Here is a 13755-nt window from a genome sequence, read left to right on the forward strand (position 1 = left end):
CCTAGATAGAAAGGAGACAGCGGTGGGCATGGCAGTTCTACGTTCCATCTTTGAGTGATGCTTTGGCGTCACCTCCACCCAGGTATTAAGCTTTGTAATCTTCCCATGTGGGACTGCACAGGAAGACCGTAGATGAAAAACAGGTTTTACTTACCATAACTGTTGTTCATCTAGGTCTTCCGTGCAGCACACATGCCCTCCCTCCTTCCCCGCTGACTCTCTTGGTACTTACCTTGTAGGGGGCGGCAAAAGAGGAACTGAGGGTAGGGGCGCTCCGCCTCTTAGGAGCCATTTTGGCGGAAAACGGCCGTGCATGTGCGTTTAGAGGCGAGAGCGCCCCCTAGTGGTTTAGAGCTATAAAAATCTCCAGTATTGGCAGGCCTGCGCGTACGCAGTCCCATGTGTGCCTGCACGGAAGACCTAGATGAACAACAGTTATGGTAAGTAAAACCTGTTTTTCTGTTGTTTGCCATTTCTCAGGCGATCATCTTACTTAACTTCAATAATTTAGCAGTTTGCCAAACCTGACTAATCTGTTTTTTAAATATTTAAATATACCCAGATTTCCAGTTTCTTTACGATTATCATTTTAGCTGCCAAGATGAGATACAGAACAATAATCAAATATTTCTTTTTGCAATAATCAGGCACAGGCCCTAATGGAATAGTCTTGGAGTTTGGGGGAAATGGAAGTTTTAACACACAGTTGAAATATTTTTTTCCTCAAATTTTCCTGTACCCCATCTAAGATATTATTGTTGGATAAAGCTATTTCTGGAAAATACAAATATCACTGATTTGGGGGAGGGGGGTTATCAACAATAATAGTATGGGGCCAGACATGGAGCACTAGGGATCAATTTTATTTGAACAAATAAAAGCTTTTTCTTCCCCTTTGTTACTAGCCATCGTAAAAGATAATGTTGACTTTCTGTACTGCATTTCCTTCTTCATCTAATATTCCCAAGTGAATCTTGTTTTCCTACCTCAACGTTATATATGGATGAGTATGACTCATCCTATGAAATTATCTTGTGTGCAAAATCATATTTTTATTGTTTTGATATTGTATATTGTCAAGTAGTTTTAATTCTGCGGTATGGGATGCATTTTGAACTTGATATTTCAAATATTAGTAATTAAATATGCCAAAGAATAGATTGAATCCGTTACTGTTGGTTTTTTTTTTTTTTTAGGGTAGAAAACTGCTACAGTATCTCAGGGAAACAGTAACCTGCAGGGTTTTTTTTCCGGTAACAACTGAAAATAATGGACAGATGATATCAATTAAACTGCTTTTGGCAACTGACTTTATCACAATAACAAGTGACTGCGTAAGCAGTGCCAAACTGCAAGGATTTTTATTACCCCCACCACCGGGAATTATGTACAGTGTCTCAGCGCTCAGAGTGGATGCAGTTTCTACGTAGATCACTCTAGGTTCTGTAATTATGTCTGTTAGTGTGACAGAGAGTGAACTTCCTAGATTTTTTGTGGGTGGCGAAGATGGAGATGAGCTTTTGGATCAAGCCAGTTCTTCAGAATTTGATTCCTTTTACGATCATATTGAAGATGAAGATGAGGAGTATGATTCTGTATGTACTGTATTTAATAATTTTGAGCAAGTAACTTCATGAGTTCTGAAAAGATATCAAAGTGTTGTTAATGGAGAAGATCTGTGGCCACATTTCAGCAAAATATTTAAAGATATGTTTAGATGTAAATCATCACATTGGTATTGTTTAATTGGAATCAAACTGATCAAGACCTGTCAGTTTGTACAATGCAAAAAATTAGTTGTTTTGTGCTTAGCTAGTTGTCAATACTGCACGTATGGAGATTTAAACCTCCTCAAAAATTATATCTGCCTTACTGGGGTTGAGAAGCCTTTATAAAAACATTTTTATTTCATTGGGATTCGTTTCCTGTTGTGAAATTGTCATCGCAAAATTTAACATAGAAATTCTTAAATAAAAAAAATTCCTAGTTTCAATATATGTAATAGAGGAAGTCACTAATTTGTTTTAAAAATTTGAATATTTCCCCCTTGCAGTTTAAAAGTATCTTATGCACAGTTATCCCAGTCTAAACCAATTATTTTAGTCTATCTAGTACACTTTTATTTAAATTTTAATCTATTTTTATTTCAGTTGGTTTAGTGAATAATTCTGTGTAGAATTGCACTGTGAAGATGGTTACTTGAAGCAGCAGAATATTTCATTTTTTCTGGACATAAGTTATTTAGGATACAGTCCAGCTAGTATTACTGGCATGCAGCTGCATCCTTAACATTGCTTTTGATATAATTGGAGACTAAAGTACAGTTTCTTGTGGTTTGTGCTGTCTTTTTTTGAAACATTGTAAACTTAATATGTAAACCTGGGCAGATCATGAGGGGGAGGGCAGAATAGGTTACATCAGTGCTAAGTTCTCGTGGCTTTCTTACATGCCCAGGGTAATGCCTATCGCCACCTTGGGGTCAGGTAGGAATTTTCCACAGGGATCCTGGAGGTGTTTTGCCATCTTCTGGGCATGGAGCAGGGGGTCACTGGGGCAGTCGGGGGGGTAGTTGTGAATTTCCTGCATAGTGCAGGGGGTTGGACTAGATGACTTTAGAGGTACCTTCCAATTCTATGATTCTAATACATCCCCAAAAGTGCTTTATTCTGAACTCTTGGCTTTAAATTTATATGTTCAAACATTGTTAGTAAGAAGGTTTAACTGGGACATAGGTAATTATTTTGTGTTTTTATTTTTAAAAATACTTTTTAACAAGTGCTTACTTCCCTTTAAATTTCTTATGTTGGCATTATTCCTATAATCCTGCAGTTTAGTTAAATTATTATTCTTCATATGAGAATATTAAAATAGATTGATTTTCTTGGCATACATATTTTTAGATTAAATGTTGCATTGAAAATGAGACATTGATCTCAGATTGGATTCTTCATCCTTTTAAGTATGATAAAGATAAAATACAATGTATGAAAGTGACGTGATATTTTGAACTTGGTAATAATATAACATTGCTTTTGTTTGTTTTATATGCATTTGAAAAATATTGAAAACAAAAGAACAATCTTCTTGTTGTTGACTTTGTTTTTATTATGATTAGCCTCCAGAAAGACAGATTGTGGTTGGAATATGTTCAATGGCAAAGAAATCCAACTCAAAACCAATGAAAGAAATACTTGAACGCCTTTCCATGTTTAAATATATTACAGTAGTAATATTTGAAGAGGATGTGATATTGAATGAGCTTGTGGAAAACTGGCCTTTATGTGATTGTCTCATTTCTTTTCATTCAAAAGGTGATTGCTATATATACTTTCCTGCTGGGTTCCAAAAAATCTACTAGTGCAGCAGCCAACTGACAAAAAATTAAATGATTTATTTACTTTTATATATTTATATATGTTAATTGGTTAAATAATTGATCAAATGAACTAATGATTTATGTTTGACACACACAATGTAATTTTTCAGTTGGCTGAAATGATGGATATAAGTTATTATTGATGGTCTCCAAAAGTTATTTTTAGATGCTGTTAACTTATTGTAGTTTCTCTGACTCTAAAAATATCCTTATGTTTGCATTTGTGAGCTTGGCATAGGGCAAACTGAATAGATTGTATCCCACTGAAAACCAGATACTATTTATAGAAGAAGAGATAAAGGATAATATTAAAAAACATATCATAGTGTTGGTCAAATCTGAAACTAATTCCAATCCACTTTACCTTCCCCCTTACCCAAAATCTACTTCAATATGGTTGATGTGAACTTAATATTATTTCATACATTTTATTCAGGGTTTCCATTGGACAAAGCTGTTGCCTATGCAAAACTCAGGAATCCATTTGTTATTAATGATTTGAATATGCAGTATCGCATACAAGACAGGTAAGTAAATATTCATAAATCACAGATTGAGTATAATAACTGCATTTCTGTATTCTGCTTCTTAAAAACCCATGTCCAAACACAAACTATACTTTAAAGGTAAAGGTTGTCCCCTGTGCAAGCACCAAGTCATTACTGACTCACGAAGGGATGTCGCATCACGACGTTTTCTTGGCAGACTTTTTGTTACGGGGTGGTTTGCCATTGCCTTCCTCAGTCATCTACACTTTTTCCTTAGGAAACTGGGTACTCATTTTACCAACCTCGGAAGGATGGAAGGCTGAGTCAACCTTGAACTGGCTACCTGAACCCGCAGATCGGTAAACTGCAGTACTGCAGCCCAGGGTCTGCTCACAACCTGAGTTTGATCCTGGCAAACCATCGTCCAAGAAGCCTTCCTCCAACTTGTGGTTCTTCCTCCAATAGAAGAGCCATTTAAACCTTAGAGGAAGGTTTCACACTTAAGCCAAAAATGGGGGATAAATATTTTAAATAATAAATAAACTTTGCTCAGTTCAGTGGTAGGATAGGTGTAGAATTCACCCCAATGCCTAACAATATCTCATAATAAATCAACCAATGGCTCTAACATAATCACAGCAGACCACAGTCTGTAGGTAAGTTAAACATACCTGAAAAATATGGTCAAATTGACCTAGAGAAGTAGAAAAACTTCACCCTTAATAAAGTTAATTGCCCTGTATTGTTTTATTCTCTCCCCCAAACCTTCAGAAACTTTTTTTACAAATTGCACTGTATACATTAAGGAGTTGTATATTTCACATACTATATAAAACAGAAAAAACTATAAGGTGACATATTTTCTTTTATTTTCTTCCAGGTTTCTTACTGTTGTTATATATTCCTGTATCAGACAAAAGAAATAGTTAATAAAAGATTGATTTTATTTTCTTAGCAGCTGTAAATTGTATGTTTTTTTATTTGTATGAAGTACTCATATGTTCAGTTACTAATTATAAATATTAAAATAAAAATGCTTCGACTAAAGGAAGTATTATACCAGGTGGTGGTGGTGTTTGTAGAAGTAGTAGTCTCTGATTAGACAGTTATTGAAAGAATATATAAAATTATGCGGGAATTCTGTGACGTCATATAGGAGATCTTCCAATGTACATTTCATTGATATTCATTATATGGGAATTATTTTGTCTTTCAGGAGAGAAGTTTATAGCATTCTTAAAGCAGAAGGTATTTTACTTCCTCGTTACGCCGTTCTAAACCGTGATCCAAACAATCCGCAAGGTAACATCTGTTGAAGTGGAATTGTCTAAGGATTCTGATTTAACCATTGGGTGCATTCAGACATCATACTTATTTTCGATGAGCAAGAACCCAGCTTCTTGCCATTCTCTATGTGCTCTCTCCCTGTTCTCCCCACTTACAAAAGCATAGTTGAAAGTTTTCTGGTTTCAGAAGTATTGAATCAAACTCCAGCTGCTGCGGTATCTGAATGTGCATACCTGGGCTTGTTTCTTCATCACAGGCCAGTATTCTAAACCCAGAATCCTGGTCTTTGAGATTGAAGCTGACTCCAGTTTGCTGAAGTGTCTGCATTTTGATGTCATGGCAAATTGAAGTTTGAATCAAGGCTTCCAAGACCAATAATTCTTCAAGCATGCACAAGTGTCGGAGGGAAAGAGCTCATGAGCATGACAGTATGCCAGATTCATGTCCATCATGAACAAACAACTTTATTTATTTATTTATTTATTTATTCAATTTATATACCGCCCATCCCCAGGGGATCTGGGTGGTGAACAGTTAAAATTGATAAAAACAAAAACTAAAATCAATATATAAATAATAAAACAAATTAACAAAGTGCAGTGGTGGGTTTGATGTCTGAGTGCAGCCATATTAAATACATTGTAGTAAATTATTTTGAACACTAACCTCTAACATCTCTATTGCTTTCTCTACCTAGTGTTGTTGTTGTTATTGTTTTGTGACATTCAGTATAAACAGTTCATTGTATGGAAAGACTGGTCTTCAAATGTCCTATTTCAGATGAAGTCACATGATTGATTTCCAATTTTTTTTAAAAAGCATGCATGTGGAAAAATTAGATATAGGTAGCTATCCTACCTTTCTGTCTTACTTGTTAGTCTTTCACATGAAATGTTTCACAGATATTTTGAAGTGGTACAGTCCAGGAACTCTTAGCCTTGGAGCATGCGTACATATGAACCCACTGATCCTTACATTCTATTGTTGGATTTTCTAAATAGACAGCTGTGACTTGCACAGAAATATTTGCTCTTCAGTGCTAGTACAACTTAATCTTGTAGAAAGAGTGTCAGTTTCCAAACTACTGAAAATAAAACAAATCTCTGAAAGCTATATTGACCTATGTGCATAGAAATTCCATCTGAAGTTAGGTAATTTACAGTGCAATCCTGGGGCCTGCTGTGCCACTAGCCCCTGCATGCCCACGTACCACTGGCACTGCTTGTCTGCTCCCTAAGGACCTTCACAGGAGAGCTATGCTGGCGGCCGTGCTTGACAAGGTACAGCAAGGCTGTAGTAGGAAGTGCACGCCCCGCAGTTCCTTTGACAAGCCCACCAGCATTCCCCAATGGCTGTGCTGCCCCCATGACAGGCCTGCAAATGGCAAGCAAAGGCACAAAAAATGTGCAGGCCATGATCCTCACTGCCCGTTGATACCCCCCCCCCCACACCAGAGAGCAGGCAGCTGGGGACCATATACCCCTATGGTCACAGCACCCGCATCGAGGTGCCCAGCTGGGAGAAAGCTGTCTGAAGGGGGCCCCAATGCCATGGGGGCAGCCCCAACACTGATTGGGCAGGTCATGGGCCCACAGCCCCCCCCCCCCGCCAGCACTGCTGTGAACACCAACCTACTTCATGGGGCCCAGGCTACTGGACCCTCCCTGCACAGATGAAGGCCATTTTCCCGACCATATGATCCACAGCCTCATGATGACCTCCTGTGCTGGCATCGCACATCCCGCTGGACAGGGCTGGCCAGCTCCACCCTACCGCATACACGTGGGTGCAAATGCAGTGTCCTCCCTCCCCCAATCTCTCCTGCTGCAAAGAATCTCTATGCAGATGAGGGGGGCATCCTGGTGAAAGCCACTTTTGGTCATTCCCTGCTGAGGTGGTGCTCACAGGGATCTCGCTTTAGCAGTTGCCATACCTGCCCTGTGCCCTCCTGCTTCTGCTGGCCAGCCTCTCCATGCTGAGATGAAAGGGCTGCTTGCCACAAACAAAAGGACTCTCCGGAATCATCATCTCCTATTCCTTTTTCCATTTCAATATCTCTGGGACCAAAGATCTCAGGAATTCTGGCGCCATAGAGAATTTAAAAAAAATTTAAAAGAAGAAAAATCTAGAGGAAAATTTAGGCTGGTTTTTCTGAATTCTCTTTTTTCACCTAAGGCCACAACTCTAACCTTACTTATTTTGAAGTAAGATTCAATGAAATCACTTGACTTAAAATGATTAGAATGTGATATAAATGTGTTATGTAGCACATTGAATAGAACTATTGAAGGAAGCACACAGGGCATTTTTGTTCATGAATTCTTACCATGCAAAGCAATGAAATTATAGAAAGCAAGAGAGTCCCAAATAAGTAGAGATGATAAGTAACTCTTTCCCACATCCCCTGTCAAACATTTACATTTCTTACTTGTGAACCCAGCCTGAGGTCTGCACTTCATATTCTTTTCAGAATGTAACTTGATTGAAGGAGAAGATCACGTGGAGGTTAATGGAGAAGTTTTCCAAAAGCCATTTGTAGAGAAACCTGTCAGTGCTGAGGACCACAATGTGTATATTTATTATCCAACATCTGCAGGAGGTGGAAGTCAAAGGCTTTTTCGGAAAGTGAGAATATATTAAAATCAACAATAATAAAGTTACCTTGTTTTTTAGACTGAGAGAGAAATGAAAATAATTTTAGAAAAGAGAGAGCTGATGGGTGTGTATCTATCAGTATCTACTGTAGGATTGCAGGTGATTAAGGCCCATTTGTATATATTCATAGATGTAATTTATGTATTTGTTTGGAGAGCCAGTTTGGTGTAGTGGATAAAAGCAGCAGGACTCTAATCTGGAGAACTGGGTTTGATTCTCCACTCCTCCACTTGAAGCCAGCTGGATGACCTTGGGTCAGTTACAGCTTCTGGGAGCTCTCTCAGCCCCACACACCTATCAGGATGATTGTCATGAGGATAATAACACATTTTGTAAACTGCTCCGAGTGGGTGTTAAGTTGTCCTGAAGGGTGGTATATAAATTGAATGTTGTTGTTATTATTTTCATGGAAGTGCTACTGTCAAAGGTCAATTAGAGGACATTATTCTTAAGTTGTTATCCCTTAACATTTCCACATACCGTTTTTCCATTTCCTCTTCAATAGTTCTCTCCTACATTTTATTTTATATGGTCTATTAAACTCCATATAATTCCTCTACCACTTACACCTTACAATCAAATTACTTCACTCATTGTCTCTTTTTCTCATCTGTTACCTAAAGCCCAGATAGTTGTGAGCCCCTACTCAAATCCATCATTATTTAATACCTATTAAATAACTACAAAATATTGTGTTGCACTACTTACCTTTGAGACTTGACCCTTCTAATAGGGGTTTGTGCTTCGGGTTTCCAGTTTGGAAAAAATGCCTGAATTGGAAAAAATGCCTGAATTGGACCTGATCTATAAAGATTTGAGATTTCCAAATTGGGGCCAGCATGCTGGCCTTGATTCAGAAATCCCAAATCAAAGCTTCCCAAAGCGATTCGGGTCACTTTGGAAAGCTTTGGGGCCCTTCCCAGGCTTCAGCTGGCCTGCGGGGGAATTCCCCCTCATGGGCCAGCTGGTTTAAAGGGCCATTTCCCTGCCACTTGCAAGTGGCACGAAAAGGGCTCTTTAAACTTCAGCTGGCCCGCAGGCGGGAAATCCCCCCCGTGAGCCAGCTGAAATTTAATGGGCCTTTCCACTTTCCCGCTGGCTGGCAGACCACCACCCCACTTACCACCTGGGTTTTCCCAGTGGCCACGGAGGCGGCAAAGGTGGTGGCTTTGGGCCTTCCCCGCCTCCCAGCTGATCTTCCGGGCTGCCTCCCCCGCCAGGTATGTGGGATGGAGAGTGGGAGGGGACAGGGGGCTAAGTGGGAGGTGGGGCTGGGACAAAGCTTCCCTCTCACTTCGATATGCTCTGAATCTTTATGGAGCATACCGAAACGATTTAAATTAGGGTTTGGGGTTGTTACGAAGCATTTTCTGCTTCAGGTAAACTTTAATTTTTTTCAGGTGCACACCCCTACCTTCTAATATTCTGAACCTTGCAGTCAGAGTGAAAAGGGATGTGGAGAGTTGAAGTACACCATATATAATGGCTGGATGTGGCTGGGGTAGAATAGAAATGAGATGTCACAGGCAATAGAATTGATTAACAGCTAAATAATTGATAGAGCAGAAAATATTTAATTTTTTAATGGAAAGTATGATAAATATTGTATTAATACATTTACCTTGCAGAACTATGTTGGAAGGAAATGTGAAGTTGGACTGAACAGTAGTATACTCTAATGCTTAGAACAGCATGAGCTTTATAAATGTTGGGCTTGGTGTGTTAGACCAGAAGGTCCTTTCATATTTGTGATTCTTCTCCTATCTGTTCATGAGATTTAATCTACCTGCCCAGAGAGATTCATAGTTGTTCTGCTGGCCATGGCTAGATCCAATCCCTTCTCTCTCCTTGTAAACTATTTTCATTAGAGATGGGCGTGAACTGAAATACAAACCAAAGTTTGTCGTAAACCAAGCCGGTTCGTGATCTGCAAACCGGCAGTTTGTCAGAGCCCATTTCTGATGAACCACGACAAACTTTAGGCCAGTTCATTTGATTTGTTTTTTAGAAGCTCAAAGCAGCACTTTTCTTGCCGTTTGCAAACAGCAAGCAAACTGTTGTTTTCAAATGCTAGTCACTTTTCAGCTGATGGGAGGGTGGGTTATCCCATCAGCTGAAAAAAGCTGCCAGTGTTTAAAAGCAGCAACACTTTGCTTACGCCCGCCACCACTTTTTTCAGCTGAGGGGAAAGGGAGGAGGGGGTCCTTCCTCCCCCTCCGCTTAACTGAAAAAAAAAACTGTGGACATTTGAAGGCAGCCTATTTCAGCTGATGGGAGGGAAATCCCCCTCCTGTTAATTGAAAAAAGCTGTTGGCATTTGAAAACAGCAACACTTTTCTTGTCCGGCAAGAAAAGTATTGCTCCTGTCATTGTTTTTTTCAGCTGATGGGAGGAGGGGGTCCCTCCTCCCCTCCCCCCTCAGCTGAAAAAAAGCGGCCAGCATTTGAAAGCAGCTTTTTTTCAGCTGATGGGAGCTGCTTTCAAACACCCAAAGTTTTTTTCAGCTGATGGGGGATCCCCCCTCCCATCAGCTGAAAGTGGCTAGCGTTTGAAAGCAACACTTACCTTGCAGATTTCATACGGCAAGAAAAGTGTTGCTTTCAAACTTTCTGCCCTGCTTTTTTCACTCGATAGGAGGGGGAGTAGGGGTTTCCCTCCTCCCCCTCCCATCGGGTGAAAAAAGCAGCGGGGCGAGAAGTTTGAAACTTTTCTTGCTGTTTGCAAGTGCAATTAGCTAGAAAAGTGCTGTGGCTGCTGTCACTTTGCTGGTGCCTGAAAGTCACAAACCGAATGAACTGGTTCATGAACTCACTTTTCACGAACCACGAACCGTCATTTTCCCGGTTTGTGCCCATCTCTGATTCTCATACTTCACTAAATTTGTGAGTTTTATGTATTTATAGGTATGCGGTTTTTTTTGTTTTGTGTTCTACTTTTAAAATGTTGGGGAAAAAATAAAGTTAAAATTTATCCTTTATTTATGAACATGAGAAGGTTTTGTCATAGCATGAGTTTATCTTGATGCAAAGATTTCTGTTTCAGATTGGAAGCAGAAGCAGTGTTTATTCCCCTGAAAGCAGTGTGAGAAAAACTGGTTCATACATTTACGAGGAATTCATGCCTACAGATGGCACTGATGTGAAGGTACGACAGCAGCATATTCCAGTTTATATTTAATCAAGTGCTTAGGAACTCAGTAGCTTTAGATGTGAAACATTTATCCTTTCCTGAAGCAGAGCTATTATTAAATCTGAAGTAGTTTAGATGTCCCATTCTGTTTTCTCCATGGAAAATAATACAGTAAAGCATGTTCTATTTTTTCCCCCTTTACATAGTGCTATTATCTATTGAATTGTAGTGCAATCATTCCTATAATGACGAAAGCAGATCAACATTTTACCTTGCTGTATTCTGACCATGTAAAGGGGAAGGTGTCCTTGTCCTACAAACCGCTTATTCTGATATTTTTTCAATTCTAAGCCTATTTACTTGGAAATAAGTCTCAAAAATTCAGTGGTAATTCAAAATGAAAATGGCACAAACCAGGATTTCAAATTAGATTTTCCTTTCTTATGATGTCTGATTTCACATACCACAGTATATTGTGTAGTGCTACCTTTTATGGCCATAGAGATAGTAGTATAGGAAGGAAGGTCTCTGTGGAGGAAGGCAAAGAGATTTGTTACTTGTGTTTGGTAAACTAACCAGAATTTGTTACACAAAGCATATTCTAAGTACATCATGACTTATTGTGATACTGAATGCCGCCTACATCTTGGTCTGGTGCCTTGCTCTGTGGCAAGACCGAATTCTGTTGCCTGTGTTTAATAGCTTGATCAGCATCGTTGATCACTAAAACATCTAAGACCTCCATCTAAGGAGCTTTGTAAATTTAAAAATTATGCATATTATATATTAACCATATCACTTTTTATTCTTTGAAAGTTCATGGATCCAAAGGGCAGAATCCAAAGAGCTGCTGTAAGGCAGGATCCAAAGAGCTACTGTAGGTGTGTCCAAGGACTTGAGTGCATTGAGTGGAATATTTTGTTTTGTGTTAAGGAATTTGTCACTGTGTCACAGAACAGAAACTACATTTGGTGTCAGGAGTCATTTGTTGTAGGACTTGGGCATGCAAAGCTAATTGTGTTTTTTTTTTTTTTTGTATCCTAGCCAATGATGGTAAGCCCTCTGATCAGTAGTGCTGCTAAATAAATTGTTAGCAGCAACACATATAATATGAAACATTCAACAAAATTAGATTTATGTGACATAAATGCTGTATACCTTTGTGTCAATCTGGAGGTGTTTGATTTGGAACTGGCTGTAAAATAAGAATGCAATGAATAATTTTAAAAGAAAAGCTTACTATTGTTATTTTTTTAACACAGGTGTACACTGTAGGTCCAGATTATGCTCATGCAGAAGCTCGCAAATCCCCTGCTCTGGATGGGAAGGTAGAGCGGGACAGTGAAGGGAAGGAAGTCAGGTATCCAGTCATCCTTAATGCAAGAGAGAAGTTGATAGCCTGGAAAGTATGCCTTGCATTTAAGGTAATATGAGCACTAAGAATGTAATGGAACTATTTACCTATCAGATAATGTTTAAAGGAAATTGCTTTAACATAGCGAGGCTATCATGATTTTTAGTTGTTGAAGTCTTCATTCATTCCTTCATCTTTGTGGCTTCTGTAGAGGCACACATTGGGACTGCATATGCACAAGCCAGCCATGGAGAAGATTTCCAGAGCTTTCTAGAAGACTAGGAATAGCCCTCCTCCCTTTAGCACTTTCCCACTAAATACATCATATGACCAGAAGGAGGGGCACTATCACCAGTCCCGGTGCTAGGGTTTCTGGCGCCGGAGGCCAGCCCCCTGAACTGCGTGATGATGTCATCACATAATGACGTCATCACGCAGTGCCGCCAGCAGGTAGCTGGGGCGGTGTGAGGAGGCCGCCCACACACCGCCCCAGCCGCCTGTAGTCCCTGGCCCATGGCTGCTGCGCCCGCTCAGGGACATGCGGCGGTGCGGGGCTGGCTGGCGGCAGCGCAGGACACGCACCTCCGCCCCTGGCACCCCCTCCGGTGGCCCCTCTAGCCCCACGGCGCCCACGGCCCCTGCCTCACTGCCGGCGCTGGCCCTGGCTATCACCTCAGTTCTTGCCATGCCGTTGCAGATAGAGGATCTCCATTGCTGTTCTCTGCTTTTCCCTCACCTCATCCTTGAGGTTGAGGAGAATTACTTCCTTTAAACTTTTATAACCCTCAGTAGACATTCTAGTGAAGAATACAACTACATTTAAAGAAGAAAAGTTTCTGTCTTTCCTGTTGTTATGGGGCAAGAGAGGCTTCTTCAAGATGCTGGAAAATGCCAGCCTGATAAAGGCACCCGCTCCTCCTTCAAGATTATGCCTTTATGCTAGCCTGATTAAAGACCCCTGTCCTCTTGGTTCGAAGAGGAGGAGGCTGGAAATATGGCCTAACAGAGCCCACAGTTCTAAGGCTCTTTCCCAAAGGCTTTGCCTGCATGGATAAAAGCCCCTCTCCTTGGCTGTTTCAGCTCTAGGGGGAGACACCTGCAGCATATATCCCTCTCTCCTGCTCCACTGTGAAATCTCTGGAACGTTAGTTTCTGGGGGGTCTCTGGCATTGGTATAGAGAGAACTGAGGGGATACTTCCCCTCCTCCTGGTCATGTGATGTTTTTGGCGAGAAAATGCCAAAAGGAGGAGGGGCATTCTTAGTCCTCTAGAAAGCTCTGGAAATCTTCTCTGTGGGTGGCCTGCGCATACACAGTCGTAATGTGTGCTTGCACTGAAGACCACTCGATGAACAACAATTACGTAAGTGCAACCATGTTTTCTACTTGCTTCCCCTCCTTTTGTTTTCTGTCTGAAAACAAATTTTAGGTTGTAATTTCTTTGAGGCAGGGACTTGTAACTGGTAT

The 13755-nt window shown here is 40.3% G+C and overlaps 1 protein-coding gene across 1 annotated transcript in view; it reads left to right on the forward strand.

The window, feature by feature from the left end:
• The window catches only part of PPIP5K2 (diphosphoinositol pentakisphosphate kinase 2), a 203929-nt gene that overhangs the window by 27795 nt on the left and 162379 nt on the right, over window positions 1-13755 (forward strand). The window contains exons 2-8 of the mRNA XM_054986269.1: window positions 1197-1595; window positions 3116-3311; window positions 3813-3903; window positions 5081-5166; window positions 7622-7776; window positions 10849-10950; window positions 12198-12359. Of these exons, the coding sequence (XP_054842244.1) occupies window positions 1452-1595; window positions 3116-3311; window positions 3813-3903; window positions 5081-5166; window positions 7622-7776; window positions 10849-10950; window positions 12198-12359 (936 nt within the window). The 5' untranslated portion in view covers window positions 1197-1451. The remainder of the gene's footprint in view (window positions 1-1196; window positions 1596-3115; window positions 3312-3812; window positions 3904-5080; window positions 5167-7621; window positions 7777-10848; window positions 10951-12197; window positions 12360-13755) is intronic.

Source organism: Eublepharis macularius, chromosome 8, assembly GCF_028583425.1.
Source record: "Eublepharis macularius isolate TG4126 chromosome 8, MPM_Emac_v1.0, whole genome shotgun sequence".
NCBI lineage: Eukaryota > Metazoa > Chordata > Lepidosauria > Squamata > Eublepharidae > Eublepharis > Eublepharis macularius.